Source organism: Triticum aestivum, chromosome 1B (assembly GCF_018294505.1).
Source record: "Triticum aestivum cultivar Chinese Spring chromosome 1B, IWGSC CS RefSeq v2.1, whole genome shotgun sequence".
In the NCBI taxonomy this organism is placed as follows: Eukaryota; Viridiplantae; Streptophyta; class Magnoliopsida; order Poales; family Poaceae; genus Triticum; species Triticum aestivum.
Genome location: NC_057795.1, coordinates 457,011,825 through 457,027,518, shown reverse-complemented (window position 1 = coordinate 457,027,518; position 15,694 = coordinate 457,011,825). Strand labels below are relative to the sequence as shown.

Below are 15,694 nucleotides of genomic sequence, written 5' to 3'. Positions count from 1 at the left end.
ACACACTAGCCGAAAATATCCCTACAAAGACAAAAAGGATAACTCAGAAGTAGGACAAATGCACCAAATTCAACCAATGTTTCGTGCTCCTAGAAGACCTGAACCGTTTCAGACGCCGTCGACATCATAACATCTTTACTTTTTTCTTTCCCTATATATATATATATATATATATATATATATATATATATATATATATAATATAATAAAGCAGCTAATGATTCTGGTCGTCCGTCATCGTGGCCGTTTTGCAAACAAGCTCATAAGTTTACATGAAATCAACCCGCAGTCCTATTTTAAGTTTAGAAAACGTTTCATTTTTACATTAAACCCCCTACCCTCCACCGGCAGCTTATCCATTCCCGTTCTCCACCACCGGGCGTACGCGCCGTCCAAGCCCAGGAATAGAACGAGGCGTCGCGGCAGGGGTTGTCTGCGGCCCACGTGAGCGAGGCAAGGGGCGGCCCGAGACGGTCGATAGTGGCGCTGTCGTCGTTGTCCGCGAGGTAGAGGGTCGCGGCGCCGGTCGCAGGGAGGACGGGGGCACCGGCGGCTGGTGAACTCGGAGGCTGCGGCTGTGCGACGACGTCCGTGGTGGTGGCGACAGCTACGACGACGCGACCACGATGCGGCAGGGGATGGAGGCTTCCTCGCCTGGGCTTGGGCGCGTCAGCACGGCGTTGGGCCGTTGCCGGTGGCGTCGAGGCCGGCGCACGCATGGACAGGGCGCCCAAGGGTGAGCCGCCGCGACGTGTGGGCGGGCTGAGCCGGGCGTTCAACCACGATGCGGCGGGGATGAAAGCCGCCTTGCCGGGGCTTGCGGGGCAGCACGGCGTCGGGCCGTTGAGCAGATCTTCTCCATCCACGAGTCCAACTTCCTGTTTGGCGCGCAGGCGCTGGAGCCGGCAGGGGCGTGCTCTGCGGGGCACGCTCGCCGCGGCCGTGCTGGTCAGGCTCGAGCGCTGACTGCGGGAGCTGTCCGGGAACCCCGAGGCCCGCGTAGTGGACTACTTCAAGCAGGGTCCGGCGCCGGATGGTTCCTGGCGGCTGCGTTGTTCGCGCGCCGGATGCCGGCGGAGGCGGCGTGCGACGTCGTGGCCAAGAACCGCAAGGTGTTCTCCGGGCGCCACGGCCGCGGTGGGTTCTTCTCCGGGGCCGATGCAGGTGATTTTCCTAATGGTGCTGCTGACGCTGAAAACCCAACCCCTGAAGCACTAGAACTAGAAGTGCCCTCTCTATGGCGCATCACTCATTGATTCCAGATGGGCAACATTCTTCTTCGCAATCAAAGAGCATAGTTTTTGCCTGCTATCATTGCTTACATATGAGAGTAGAGATAATTAATTGTGCTCCTGACTTGCTTTTCTAACCTAAGTGTTCCTAGGATTGCCTTGTTTAATTGCATGTGAATATTAGCTGCCTGATAAGGGTAGAGATAAATGCCTTTTCCTCTTATATTTATCTTTATGTCGGTGGCGCTCTTGTTTAATTTCTCAACGGTTTTTGCCGCTGCCAGTTGTTGGATTCATCAGACACATTGCCTTTTAGACTTGGCAGTGGATTTGGGATTATTGATGGCCTAGCCACTGAACAGCGAATGACGGAGTCAGATGTGGCTTGAAGCGCAAATGCTTCACCGAACTTAATAAAACTCATACCTGCACATGGAGCAGTCCTGAATGGTTCACCATTCAAGACACCACAAAACTTTAGAAGTATCCAGACTTGCTAAACTTTTTATTCATTAACAGTGAGAGAAAGATGTCTTGACAATTTGTCCGCTGGAAAATCTTATTTGCTATTTGTTTCATGTAGGTTTTGTAATTGCTTGAAGTTGTCCAGTTCAGATGTCCATACACTTCAATGAAATACCCTCAGCTGCTTTCCAATCTGAGAGTTGAATCGAAGGTGTGCATTTGAACCCGTGAAATTATTATTTTGTTTTTTCGTATCTCATCAGTTTTTTGATTCTTAGATTGAAGAGATCCTACGGAATTCTACAACATCTGAATTTGGTAGTGTATATTATTTTTCGGAGAGAGGTGATTGAATGATTGATCTTGATGTGTTCCATCAAAAGCTTATCTAGGTTGCTTGTTCAGTCCTGTTCATATTGGGTTTGAGATTATTATGTTCTTCAAGTTGCTTCTCTTGATGTTTAGATGTCTCAAGAACTGCGCACACAATTGAGCGAGTCTGAGAAAGGAGAGCTAAAAGAATCGTTCCATCATATGCTGAAATGGGCCTGGAGATATAATAAATATCTTGAAGAACAGGCAGCCCAGCTTCACATGTTAACTAGCTGGTCGAAAACTGTTGAAGTGAGTTGTGTGTGTGCATGACCACTTAATCTTTTCTGTTGGGAATTTCATATTGTAACCCGCTTATTGTTAATTTCAGGTAGCTGTATCAAGAAGTAATAATTTTAAGACATTGAAGTTCAGAACCTCTATTGAAACTCTTTCGTAGTATTATATGAACTTCTGTATTTGAACTCTTTCATAGACGTTTATACTGAGGTTGCTCTTCTATAGACATTTATAGAGGTTGCTCTTTTATAGACATTTCGAAGCAAGCCGCTAAGCCCAAGTCTCGAATCAGGATTGTCGTCGTTCGTCAGTCCCAAGTATTTGAATTCTTCCGTATCTCTGCTCTTGATTACATATGGTGCGAGATTCTAATTTCTTGGACTATAGTGCAGCTAGGAGATTGTGGCGGCAGCGGTGGGTTTTGGGTCGGCGAGCTGCAGGGATTTGCTGGACGCACGCCATCACATGTCGAGCCACACATAGTGACCGATGGTGGCGGATTAGAGTTGGAATTCAAGAGGTTTGTGTGGTTTCAGTTATCCGATGATTGGGCGAGAGCGGAGCAACAGAGGCCGGCCAAGAACATGACCAGGGATAACACATCTTGCTTGATTTCCCGAGCGACCTAAGGTTGGTTGCATCCTGCATGACCTCATATTGTTCATGAGAGTTTTGTGATGTTCTTTTTTTAGAGAAGTTTTGTGATCTTAATTCATGAGACATTTGACGTGGTACTATGTGGCTGTAAACGTAATCTGCAATTCAGAGCAAACAGAGTGAACAAACCAAGGACATGCAGGTTAGTCCGTTAGTGTCTTACTTTTCTTTTTGTAATTCTATCGTACTGTATAGTTAGTACAAAATCATCAAATATTCAGGATATGTTTATAATTTTGTGAAACTGAAATGTGCAACATGTTCAGTGGACTGGTGAATTATAATTTTGTGAAACTGAAATGTGTTACTGAAACCTGACTGGTGATGAACTAACCGATTCACACAAAGGCTTGCTGATAACAACTTGAGTTGGCCGAGTCTCGCCGAGTTGAGCGTGGAGTAGAAGGTGTCGAGTGAACTTGAGTCAGTGTCATTCGCTGTAATGATCGCCCGGGCGGCCGTGTAGCTGTCTTAGATGGAGTCCAAGGGGAAGACCAAGAGGAGGTGCGATAAGATTGAGCTTTCCAGAATTTTGGGGAGGTGGCGCTTGTCGCACTCAAAACTTTTATTTGTATATGTTGCATGCTACTACCTCCTAATCAATATGTCATTGAAATGAAGTAGATGCAGCTCTTCATAGATATTGTCACATGTTCTGGTTTGCAGGTTAAATATTTGATGCCCTCATTTTGGTAATGAGAGCAATGCAATATTCTGAAGGTCACACATATGAGGGAAACTGGCATGTGTCTATCTCTCAGGCTGGAAACTGCAATTTGTGTTCTGAGCTACGAGCTCCAAATAAATTAGTTTTCTCTGTTCTTCAAGTTGTTATGTTATTTCAGGATTGGCATTACTAATAATGCGGAGGGGTTTTTCCATTCAATAAAATATTAAATTCCAAATTCGTTGCCAGTTTCTATAAGTATTGTACTATTTTGTTAGATTGTTGTTTGCCATTTATATCAATTGCCATTCTTACCCACTTCCTCTGATTGTAGCTCTTTGTGTGAATCGGTTAGTTCATCACCAGTCAGGTTTCTTAAAATTTCAGGCAAGTAAATTGATATGCAATGTACAATCAATTGATGAATTGATAATTTGGTGTAGCATGGAGATCGATCTCATTGGTACATATATTCTTCAGTTGGAATAAGGCAATCTGTATGTTGTCTATAATCTCACACTTGAGTTTTGAGCACTGTTCTCACCTTCTTTACTTGATAAAAAAAATCATTATTCAACTTTGTTCTCTCATGATCACATCGCAAGTTGTATGGATATACTTTAATAATACATTGCCCCAAAAGGTAATTGGCTTTGACGTTCATTCCAGAAGTTAACTCTTTCACCTCATTTTCTTCAAAGGTTGAATTTTCCCTGTATGAAATATATATAAGATAAATAATATGCATTTTGATCGTTCTTAATTTGAATATGCATTTGTGGCCATATATCCTTGCAAGTAAGTGATGTGGATCTATGTGCAAGGAGGATAGGGGCATACGATTTTTTTTCTCCCGTTGCAACGCACGGGCATGTTTCCTAGTCTTTCCCTCTTTCCTCCCTACTAATAAAGCAAATAGTGCTTCTGGTCGTCCGTCATAAAAAATACCCTCGAAGTTGGCAAAATTTACCCACCAATGCCACCCGTAAGTGGCAAAAAACGGTTCACGCATCGCACTGTTAGTTCGGGTTTATATAAGCCGAGATCCCCTAATATAACACGAAGATGGCTCAGCGCAGTGGCCAGCGCTGCACGCTTCCACCACAGAGACCAGGGTTCGATCCCCGCCTGCCCACCTTTTATCTCTTCTTTTTCGTCTCGCAAGCGCGCCTACTCCTCCCGCACACATAGGCCGGCCCATGTGCAGGTTGCAACGCCCCTGCTTTTATTTCATTTTTTGCCTTTCACGTTCTTATTTCTGTTTTAGTTTTTTCTTCTTTAAATTTATTCGTGATTTCCAGGAAAAAAATATTTCAAAAAAAGTCTTGAAAAATTATAAACTGTTTGTGAATTAAAAAAAAAACATTCGGAAAATCATAAAATGATCATGATTTCAAAAAATTGTTCACATATTATAAAAAACTATCACGGTTTCAAATAAATTTCTTTTTCGTCTCGCAAGCGCGCCTACTCCTCCCGCACACATAGGCCGGCCCATGTGCAGGTTGCAACGCCCCTGCTTTTATTTCATTTTTGCCTTTCACGTTCTTATTTCTGTTTTAGTTTTTTCTTCTTTAAATTTATTCGTGATTTCCAGGAAAAAAATATTTCAAAAAAAGTCTTGAAAAATTATAAACTGTTTGTGAATTAAAAAAAAACATTCGGAAAATCATAAAATGATCATGATTTCAAAAAATTGTTCACATATTATAAAAAACTATCACGGTTTCAAATAAATTTCTTTTTCGTCTCGCAAGCGCGCCTACTCCTCCCGCACACATAGGCCGGCCCATGTGCAGGTTGCAACGCCCCTGCTTTTATTTCATTTTTTGCCTTTCACGTTCTTATTTCTGTTTTAGTTTTTTCTTCTTTAAATTTATTCGTGATTTCCAGGAAAAAAATATTTCAAAAAAAGTCTTGAAAAATTATAAACTGTTTGTGAATTAAAAAAAACATTCGGAAAATCATAAAATGATCATGATTTCAAAAAATTGTTCACATATTATAAAAAACTATCACGGTTTCAAATAAATTTCTTTTTCGTCTCGCAAGCGCGCCTACTCCTCCCGCACACATAGGCCGGCCCATGTGCAGGTTGCAACGCCCCTGCTTTTATTTCATTTTTTGCCTTTCACGTTCTTATTTCTGTTTTAGTTTTTTCTTCTTTAAATTTATTCGTGATTTCCAGGAAAAAAATATTTCAAAAAAAGTCTTGAAAAATTATAAACTGTTTGTGAATTAAAAAAAACATTCGGAAAATCATAAAATGATCATGATTTCAAAAAATTGTTCACATATTATAAAAAACTATCACGGTTTCAAATAAATTTTCAGGAAACAAAAAATGTTCATGATTTTTTAAAAATATCCAGTATTCAAAACATATTAGGGAATTAAAAAATGTCCATTAAAGTTTGGAATATGTTCACAAAAATTAAAACAGATCCATAAATAATGAACATAATGAACCATCGCAAGAGATCTGTAGGGGTCGCTTCATGATTGTATTCAGTCCCTCGATTTGGATAAAAAAAAGTTTTCCATATCTTGTACACAGTTGAACCCTCAAAATTGACACAACTTTCTAAGGGTTAATTTTTGTAAGCTATATAAAATGACTAAATTTCTATTTTGCCTTCATACACAGCTATATTTTTTATACCACATTACTAATTATTATAAACACCGCTACGCTAGGTCAAGGCAAGGCACTCACTCATCGGTCTAGCTCATGCAGTGTCCATCAATGCAGTTTTATCACCGACATTTTTTTCGTTATGACGCGCCTACTCCTCCCGCACACATAGGCCGGCCCATTTGCAGGTTGCAACGCCCCTGCTTTTATTTCATTTTTTGCCTTTCACGTTCTTATTTCTGTTTTAGTTTTTTCTTCTTTAAATTTATTCGTGATTTCCAGGAAAAAAATATTTCAGAAAAAGTCTTGAAAAATTATAAACTGTTTGTGAACTAAAAAAACATTCGGAAAATCATAAAATGATCATGATTTCAAAAAATTGTTCACATATTATAAAAAACTATCACGGTTTCAAATAAATTTTCAGGAAACAAAAAATGTTCATGATTTTTTAAAAATATCTAGTATTCAAAACATATTAGGGAATTTAAAAAATGTCCATTAAAGTTTGGAATATGTTCACAAAAATTAAAACAGATCCATAAATAATGAACATAATGAACCGTCGCAGGAGATCTGTAGGGGTCGCTTCATGATTGTATTCAGTCCCTCGATTTGGATAAAAAAAGTTTTCCATGTCTTGTACACCGTTGAACCCTCAAAAATTGACACAACTTTCTAAGGGTTAATTTTTGTAAGCTATATAAAATGACTAAATTTCTATTTTGCCTTCATACACAGCTATATTTTTTATACCACATTACTAATTATTATAAACACCGCTATGCTAGGTCAAGGCAAGGCACTCACTCATCGGTCTAGCTCATGCAGTGTCCATCAATGCAGTTTTATCACCGACATTTTTTTCGTTATGACGCGTTAGAAAATCAAGTCGTGATGAGACCATCACATTTTTTATTTTTAAAATGACTTTTTAAAAGTCTCTTATCTCGTCATGACATCACCCAGACATACTTTATGAAATTACATTCTAAAAGTCCTTATCTCATCCTGGCATTTGGTTCATAATTTTTTTCTATCTATCGCACGTGCATAATCTAATAGCTTTTCTCCCGTTGCAACGCACGGGCATATTTGCTAGTTGATAATAAAAAGAATTGGGTTTCTGCCTGTACGTCATAAAAACTACCCTCGGACTTGGCAATAATTACCCACCAATGCCACCCGTAAGTGGCAAAAACGATTCGTTTTTAATTTCAAATATCGCTCCCGGGTTCTGTTATTAACAATTGATACGGTATAAGAACATTAATGGATGAGTAGCGCTATGGCTGACGCTACGACGCTCCACATAGGAGACCAGGGTTCGATCCTTGCTTCTTGACGATTTCGGATTCGTGGCACCCCCTATTCTTTATTTCTTTTTTACTTTTTATTTCTGTTTTGGTTTTTTATCTCAAAATTAATTTCGGATTTCCAAAATATCAAACAGTTGCAAGTTTTGAAAAAAATAGGAAAATGGTAAATTGTTTGTGAATTTAGAAAATATTCGAAAAATCATAAAATGTTTATGACTTAAAAAATTGCTCACATATTATAAACAAATCACGATTTCAAATGAATTTTCATGAAATAAAAAATGTTCATGATTTTTTAATGATCCAATATTCAAAGCATATTCAGGAATTTAAAAAACATGTCCATCAGCTTTTAAAAAATGTTCACAAAAACTAAAACACATCCGTAAATAATGAACAAAACTAATTGTAGCTTCCATAAAGGTTTTATTAGGAGATCTATAGAGCTCGTTTTATGATTTTATTTAGTCCTACGCGTCGGGTAAAAAAGGGTTCTGTGTTTTGTACAACGCTGAACCCAACAAAATTGACATAACTTTCTAAGGGTTAGTTTTTGTAAGCTATATTAAAATAACTAAATGTTTATTTTGCTTCCATGCACAGTTATGCTTATTCTCGTATCACAATAGTGATTATGGTAAACACCGCTAGCTAAGTCAAGGCGAGACACTTTATTTATCAGTATAGCTCAGGCAGGGTCCGTCAATGTAGTTTGCTCAGGCACAAAATATTTTGTTGTGACGCCTTAAACAATCAAGTCTTGATGAGCATCATATTGTTCGTTTTTGAAATTACATTTTAAAAGTGTCTTATCTCATCATGACATCATTTTGTATATACTTTGTGAATTTGATTCATATTTTTTTATATCTACCACACATGTATAACTTGATAGTTTTTTTTCCCGTTGCAACGCACGGGCATTTCCAAAAACATTCGTTAAATCAAAAAAAGTTTGTCAAATTCAATAACTATTCCATCCAATTTCTAAAAAAAGTTCATCAATTATAGAATGTTTGGCAGTTCAGGAAAATTGCTTAAAAATGTTCATAATTTTTAAAAAATGTTTGTAAATAGCAAAAAATGTTCATAAATTAAAAAAAGTTCTTGATTGTAGAAAATGTTCAGAAATTTGTAATAGCATGTTGTTTGCGATTTCAAATATGTGCATGAGTTTAACAAATTGTTCATAATTTCAAAATGTTCATGATTTCACGATATTGAGAGAGATATTGTATCTCGGTGATGCAGCAAAATGTGATCATGACCATTGGAAATTATGAAAAAAAAATCTCCCGTTGCAACGCATGGGCCCTTTTGCTAGTGATACTAATCCATAAGCATTGCTGATGCCATATCACGATTTAGTCGATGCCTGCACTTTATTGTTGATTGTTGGTTTATAAGATAGCTAACTGTTCATGTCTGCACTTTACCGGGGATGTACTTAGTTTACATGGATCTTACTTCCAGTACTCAACTCAATAGCATGTTCACGAACAAAGCGCACCTCACATCATCACTGCATGGTTCAGATGATAGTTCCAGCCTCTCAGAATGACCCTGGGCTTGGATCCTTCAGGAGCCTCGAAGGAGATGTCGGCTGTCATCTTCTCCCCGGGCATGAGAGAAAAATAGTTGTCCGAGTAGTGCACCGGAAGGATTCTGGTGTCCCTGTAATTCTCCCCAGTGGATGATTCAGAGGTGTGCACCGAGAAATGAAGGAAAAACGCCACACCTGAATCAGTCCCCTTCACCTCAAGTGTTCTTGGTTTGTCACCCGATCTTGCGAGATCAATGTTCCTGTGAATTTTACTCCACAGACCACTTTTCTGTACCACACAAGTAGTTTTTTCGCTAATGCTGTGGAGACCATTTCCATCCTCTGGCTCCATAGTTGAGACCGAGGTTGTGCTTTCAGCTGCGGATTTCTTTGACTTGTTCTTTATGGACATTCTTACCTTGTATGTGCCGCCTAAGACAGAAATTTCGGAGCCGATCTCGAGCGGAATTGTCCTCTGCCGATATTCTTCCAACAACTTGTAGTCTTTACCAGGAAGATGTAGCCAATAGAAGTTTCTGGAGAGTACTTTCTTGTCTGAAAGCCTGAAGAGTTTAAGCAGTAGAAAATAGACAGGCTTGGCATTCTTCATCTTAGGGTATTCCATCTCCATAATTTGCTTCACTTTCTTTGGCGGTGCCACGAACTTCTCTGTAACTTTGTAATATGGGGATGCACCGTCAAGATCCCATACTGAAATTTCTACAGCCACGTCTGTCAGCTTATCGGACGTAGTGTTTACCACCTAAAAAAGGCACTTTCCATGCATTAATTTCCAAAAAGTTTAGTTGAGGCAACTTTTCTAAGTTGCAGTAAGTACCTCTATGTTGTAACTAGCCAAATTCAATTGGACATGAATCGGCTCAGCAGCACAACGGCAACCATAGAACCCGGCAGTTTGGTCTTGGAGGTGATCATAGAACTGTCCTCGTAGTCCGGTCCATGGATTTTGCGTCTTCCAAATTAGAACACCTGTGAACTTTGTCCACATGAAAGAAGTCCATCCTTCCAGGAGAGCTCTGTACTGAACATAATTGATCAATTGTGCCTGAAGGTTAAAGACAATATTAGAGACAAAACTACAATGCTCAGCTCTGAAGCAAAAAGCTTCGACGCACGAAGAAATGGCAGTACTAAATTACTTTTTCACAGAAATCATCAAGATCTTTTGGATGGCCGTATAGTTCAATCTGATCATGCACCTTCCCCGGTTTCGAGTAGGGAATGTACTTGTGGTAATCCCATATTGGGTTTGGGACTTCTTGTATGTACCCATCAATTCCCTTCTTAAAAATTGGAATACTCCACCCTTCTGGAGGCATTGTTGCTCTAATCGTTGCAGCAACTGGAACCCCCACAGAACCAACTTCAGGGTTAAACCCATATTTGTAGAAACTATTCTTGAAAAAGCTCTCTGGATACTGAATCTCATATGGACCATCAGTGAAATTGCCTTTCCCATCAGCAAAACCATCCCACATTGATCCTTGGACATACGCCCTAGTACCATCCAGGTATTTACTTGGGTCAGTTGGGTCTTGTGATAGATACTTTCCTTGATTTTTTGTTGTCTGGTTGCTCAAAAACATAGGATGTAGCTTCAAATCATTCTTCAGTGCTCTGTTGATGTCAATTGGTGGGACTTGCTCATTACCACCAACCCATAGAGCTAGACTAGCATGATTTCTGAGTAACTTGACAGTATCTCTAGCACATAGAAGGAAGAGAGCATGGTCCAAAGGACCATCTGGGTTTGATATTGGAAGTCCACGACCATCAACATCTCCAGTTATCCAGAATTCCTGCCATACCTGTACCAAATGATTTGTTACTGCAAGTAAACACAAAAATGGCACCAAACCAGAGTAAATGTGAAAATTACGAAAGAGAACTATTCCCCTCCATTTCTTATTAAAAGATATTGTCGAACTTCACAATATGTTTACATGAAACTGCAATCAATATTCAACTAGGCATAGTTGTGTAGGTTACGAAAATACATCTAACCTAATCATCACCCCTGTGAAGGCAAGGAATTCCAGCAACCAGATAGTAACTATTAGCTTTCTGAATCCTAAAAGGGAGCAAAGGTGCATATCATTTGAAAACCCTTTATACTATTCATGGCAAACTAATATCTTGCAATTTGTATAACAAAACAGGAAATATCGATTCACAGGGAGAAATTTAACCCTACCATCAAACCATATACATCACAAAAATGGTAAAAATCAGGCCTCTCTGCTAATCCACCACCCCAACAGCGAAGCATATTAAAGTTCATATCAGCATGAAACTTGATATCGGTCATGTAGCGCTTCTTTGTTAGTCGAAGCAGGCCATCTGACAATATCCAGTTCCCTCCTCGGATGAAAATAGGCTCACCGTTTACCTTGAAGATCCTGCAGATGAGATAAATTTACACTGCCATGTTTTCATGAGCACAAGTATTATACACTGAGACGTAAAAGAACTAGTTACCTCCCACCAGTGGAATCATCAATAGAACTCTCAACCTTACGGAACCCAAAATAATGACTCCATGCATCGGACTCTCCTAGTCCATTGACATCCACACTAATTTCAACATTGTACAGGGATTGCTTTCCCATGCCATTTGGCCACCACAGGTTTGGCTTATAGAAGAATAACTGCCGATGTTCATATGACAGAGTTAACTAATCTGCTTCTTTCGGATGTTCTGGCAACAAAATAACTATCACTAAAAATATTCATAACTCAGGGACAGTGCAAGGAAAATCTGCTCACACCAACGTTCTTGTGCCTTTAACAATGAGAAGTATGCAACAAGGAGCACTGAATATTTTCTGCTTAAGAGGTATGAGGATGACAAAGGTACTTCCTTAATTAACATAACACTAGGGGACAGTTTAGTGTGTAGTGATCCTCTAATATGCCACACTAACTCAATTCTAGATAAAAAGAACTGTTAAAACCAAAAGAAAGAATACATGAGTAGCTATATCATAATCATGATGAAAATAAGAAAATTAACAAAGGAACGCCAGAGTAAGGTGCAACATGGAAATTAACTTACTAACTTACCGGAGGGATAGTGTATTCCAGAACTGAACGAGGAGGAATCGATATGGCATAACTCTGAAGATGTTCCACCAAACAAATGTCCCCCTCTAGTTCAGCAGAAACCTGAATTTTTAAACTACAATCTGCGAGCCATGAACTTTTGTTCTCCAACTGAAGTGTACAATGTAGATACGATCTCTTAAAATCGTCATGAAAAGTTGAAACCAGATGGGGATCGGTTATGTTCACAGCCTGCAAAGGGGAAATTGTAAACAGCAATAATAAAATAAGTGCTATCAATCGACACAAAAACAAGGAGATAAAGGAGAAAATAGTAATAAATGTGAAAATTCCTACTAAACTCACCCCAGTTATGCAGATCGAAACTTCATCCCAGATTCCCGTGTTTCTATCCCTAGGATGCCCAAAAAGAAAGAATTGAGGAAATTATGAATGTTGCAAATTGCTACAAGAATGATCAGCTTGGAAAAAATGCTGTTCCAAACAAACATTTTGATTTGTAGTAAAAGTACAGAAGCAACTATAGCAAGTAATAATTTGGAACGAATTTACCAACATAACAAGGACATCAGATATTGTTGGCACTTGGCAGTAGTCCTCACTATATGGATGATATATTTGCGTGATCATGACTTTCAATGTGGTCATTATTGAATCAATCATGGAAGTACCAAGCACGTCAGGATAATTGAGTTAAGAAAAGTTAGGCCAACATTAATGAAAAAATTATTAGATTATGGCAGATGATTTATTTCTTTTGTTATTGTGGTCAAAATGGGAGAATGGAAATTTGATACAGAGGCTTTCCTGGATTTGAAAGAAAATTTTATGCATATTTTCAGTTATTTTTTCTATGAAATCAGAAACAACATAGCTAAATTGCATATTGATGCTATTTTGTCTATTAAAATAATATTGGATTTCCATTTTTTTACATGTAAAAAATATTCATATGCTGATCTAGCTATGAGATATTCAAATGACTCAAAAGGACAGAAATGCTTTATCATGTATCATGATGATGAGAGTACTTCCTTTTAGAAGCACCCATTTGAGTGAATCAGCACCATACTAATATGTGGTCGATGTTGAAAGTCGAGAAAAAGACTGTACAAAATATTTCTAGTTCAGCATATTGCATCTAAGTTTTTCATGGAATGAGTGTCAATCAGTCTTAACAAAAAATAATAGGAACATATTTTTCCTGATAATGAGCAATATATTAATATCAAGCCGGTACCAAGTACACCTGATTTATGTCAAGAGCTAGTCGAGACATCAAGGATGCACACAGCCAAAAAGGAATATATAATTGTTGTTAGAAGGAAACTAATTGGGAAAAACAATGGGATTAACAATAACATAATCACACAGATATCACCAACAACCTTATCGGGCACATCCAATCCCATCCTTCAACATATTGCGTAGCAACATCTTTTCCAATCTGAAATGGACCATGTCAAAAGGTAAGATCATGCACATGCCATGAGTTGTCCCACTTAGCAACAATATTCCTTTTCAAAAAGTGTAATGAAGATGAAGTAGTTTGGAATTAATGCAACTATACGATCATGAATCATTGAAACCTTTTGCTAAAACTCATTGATACCTCATGATCACCGCCTTGACCTCCCTGAGGAGGAATCGTACCAGGATGATCAGGAGGATGAACGAGGACAGCAAGCAGATTGCTGCCCTCAGGATGAAGAACTTCAGTAATATCAAGGGTGTGCCTTCGGAACATTCCTTTTGGAAGTATCTCTTTGTGCCCATTTATGTATACTTCTGCTGAGTAGTTTACTCCACGGAAGTTTAAACTCACGTGCCGGTTTCCTGCCTAGAGATGGAATGATAACAGAATCAATTGATATGTTAAGCAGATATGCAGTAACGTTCTAGAATAACAAGTGCATTACATTCGGCGGAGTACCAAAATTATAGTATCCCTTCAGCAAGTCAAATTCACACCAATTATGAGCAGTGCAAGTAGTTTGGATAAGGCATATCCCATGACCTCTTACACTACTGCAACACCACTTTCTTAAAATGCAAAATGTGGTACAGTAAAGACTAAAATGGAACTTAGATCGTGGAGACAGTTCAATTATTGCCACCAAACAACTGCCTAAAATCACTTTACTGCACCGGGGTCATGCTACATTCCTCGTTAAGCAACTGCACAATTAACTAATACACGGAGAAATCGGTGTATAACCGCATACCGGAGCACACTGGAAGGTGGTGAAGAACCAGAACGTGTAGTACTCCCTCCCGGAATCGGCGATGTCGATGATTGCCTCGTTGTTCAGCCCGTAGAAGGGATCAGGGATCAACTTGTTTTTTAGAAGGGTCCCCAGCACGCTGCGTTCAGAAGCATCCAACAGTTTGTTAGTCAAGCAAGGACCGCCACCAAAATAAACAAAGCTTGCAGTATTATTTTAAACCCAAACAGCAGATAGATTACTCCGTCGAAGAACAAATCCCCACGGATCAGAACTACGGCTGGCAGGAGTAGATATTAACGCGGAGGAAAATCGGCGAGGACGCCGAGGAGAAGCACGTACGTTCCGGGGACGGCGGCGTGCATCCACGGGGCGGCGACGGAGGCGTCCGGCGGGTGGGTGGTGGTGAGCTCGACGCCGGTGAGGGCCACCTCGGTGGAGCGCGCGGCGAGCCAGCCAGTGTCGAGCACCAGCTTGCCCACGCTCGCCGCCGCAGCAGCATCTGCCGACATCTCGCGGGATCGCTTGCTCGGGCAGATGCCGCGCTCCGAGCGGAAGAGGTGGGATGCTGATGATGGAGTGCGCGCTGGCCCGCCGGCGGCGGGTTTTTGTTTTCGGCGGTAGCGGGGCCAGGGGCGCGTCACGGGTGCTGAGGCGGGGCCCGGCGCAGAGGGGAGACGCAGCTGCCGTGAATCGGCGCAAGGGGATGGGAAAGTGTGGGATCGGCTGGGGCCTCGGGGTGTGCCTTCGAGCTCAGTGCATCCAGCTACGAAATATCGCTTAAAACATAGTGCTAAATATTTTAAAACAAACGGCTAAATATTGCTACGGAATGTATTTGAAAAATAGTGCCGTGTGACCCATTGTCCTCGAAGGCACGGTCTTTTTTTCCGGGTGACCTTGAAGGCACGGTCGAAGCTCTAAACCCGTCAGCGCTTGGTCGTCCTAGAGCGAACCACCGTCAACCTTGTCCGTGAACGATTTGGCAACCCTCAACGTGTGAACGTCCTGCAGAGCATGGTCATCATGCATTCTGGCAAACGCTGATCGTGCATGTCGCAAGCGCTTGTTGGCCATTGTCCTCGAAGGCATGGTCTTTTTTTTCGGGTGACCTTGAAGGCACGGTCGAAGCCCTGAACCCGTCAGCGCTTGGTCGTCCTAGAGCGAACCACCGTCAACCTTGTCCGCGAACGATTTGGCAACCCTCAACATGTGAACGTCCTGCAGAGCATGGTCATCATCCATTCTGGAGAAC

The 15,694-nt window shown here is 40.4% G+C and overlaps 2 protein-coding genes across 11 annotated transcripts; one reads left to right on the top strand and one right to left on the bottom strand.

The window, feature by feature from the left end:
• The first annotated feature begins 375 nt into the window (after positions 1-375).
• LOC123131322 (uncharacterized) lies at positions 376-4,516 on the top strand. Of its 10 annotated transcripts, XM_044551029.1 has the most exons (6): positions 376-1,164; positions 1,816-1,908; positions 2,163-2,321; positions 2,401-2,416; positions 2,562-2,626; positions 2,702-4,516. In XM_044551029.1, the coding sequence occupies exons 2-6, from the start codon at positions 1,864-1,866 to the stop codon at positions 2,936-2,938; spliced, it is 522 nt and encodes a 173-aa protein (XP_044406964.1). In that variant the 5' UTR covers positions 376-1,164; positions 1,816-1,863; the 3' UTR covers positions 2,939-4,516. The 10 variants fall into 10 exon arrangements, 2 of the variants coding, with proteins under 2 accessions (XP_044406964.1, XP_044406957.1); XR_006464150.1 differs by lacking the exon at positions 2,401-2,416 and adding an exon at positions 1,976-2,042 and having other exon boundaries at positions 2,562-4,516; XR_006464149.1 differs by adding an exon at positions 1,976-2,042 and having other exon boundaries at positions 2,401-4,516.
• Positions 4,517-8,950: 4,434 nt separating this feature from the next.
• LOC123131312 (mannosylglycoprotein endo-beta-mannosidase) lies at positions 8,951-15,155 on the bottom strand. The gene is made up of 11 exons (XM_044551014.1): positions 14,782-15,155; positions 14,440-14,578; positions 13,827-14,054; positions 13,603-13,661; positions 12,560-12,608; positions 12,215-12,445; positions 11,630-11,799; positions 11,346-11,550; positions 10,291-10,959; positions 9,969-10,196; positions 8,951-9,893 (listed from the first exon to the last, which is right to left on the bottom strand). The coding sequence occupies exons 1-11, from the start codon at positions 14,949-14,951 to the stop codon at positions 9,099-9,101; spliced, it is 2,943 nt and encodes a 980-aa protein (XP_044406949.1). The 5' UTR covers positions 14,952-15,155; the 3' UTR covers positions 8,951-9,098.
• Between the last annotated feature and the right edge of the window lie 539 nt (positions 15,156-15,694).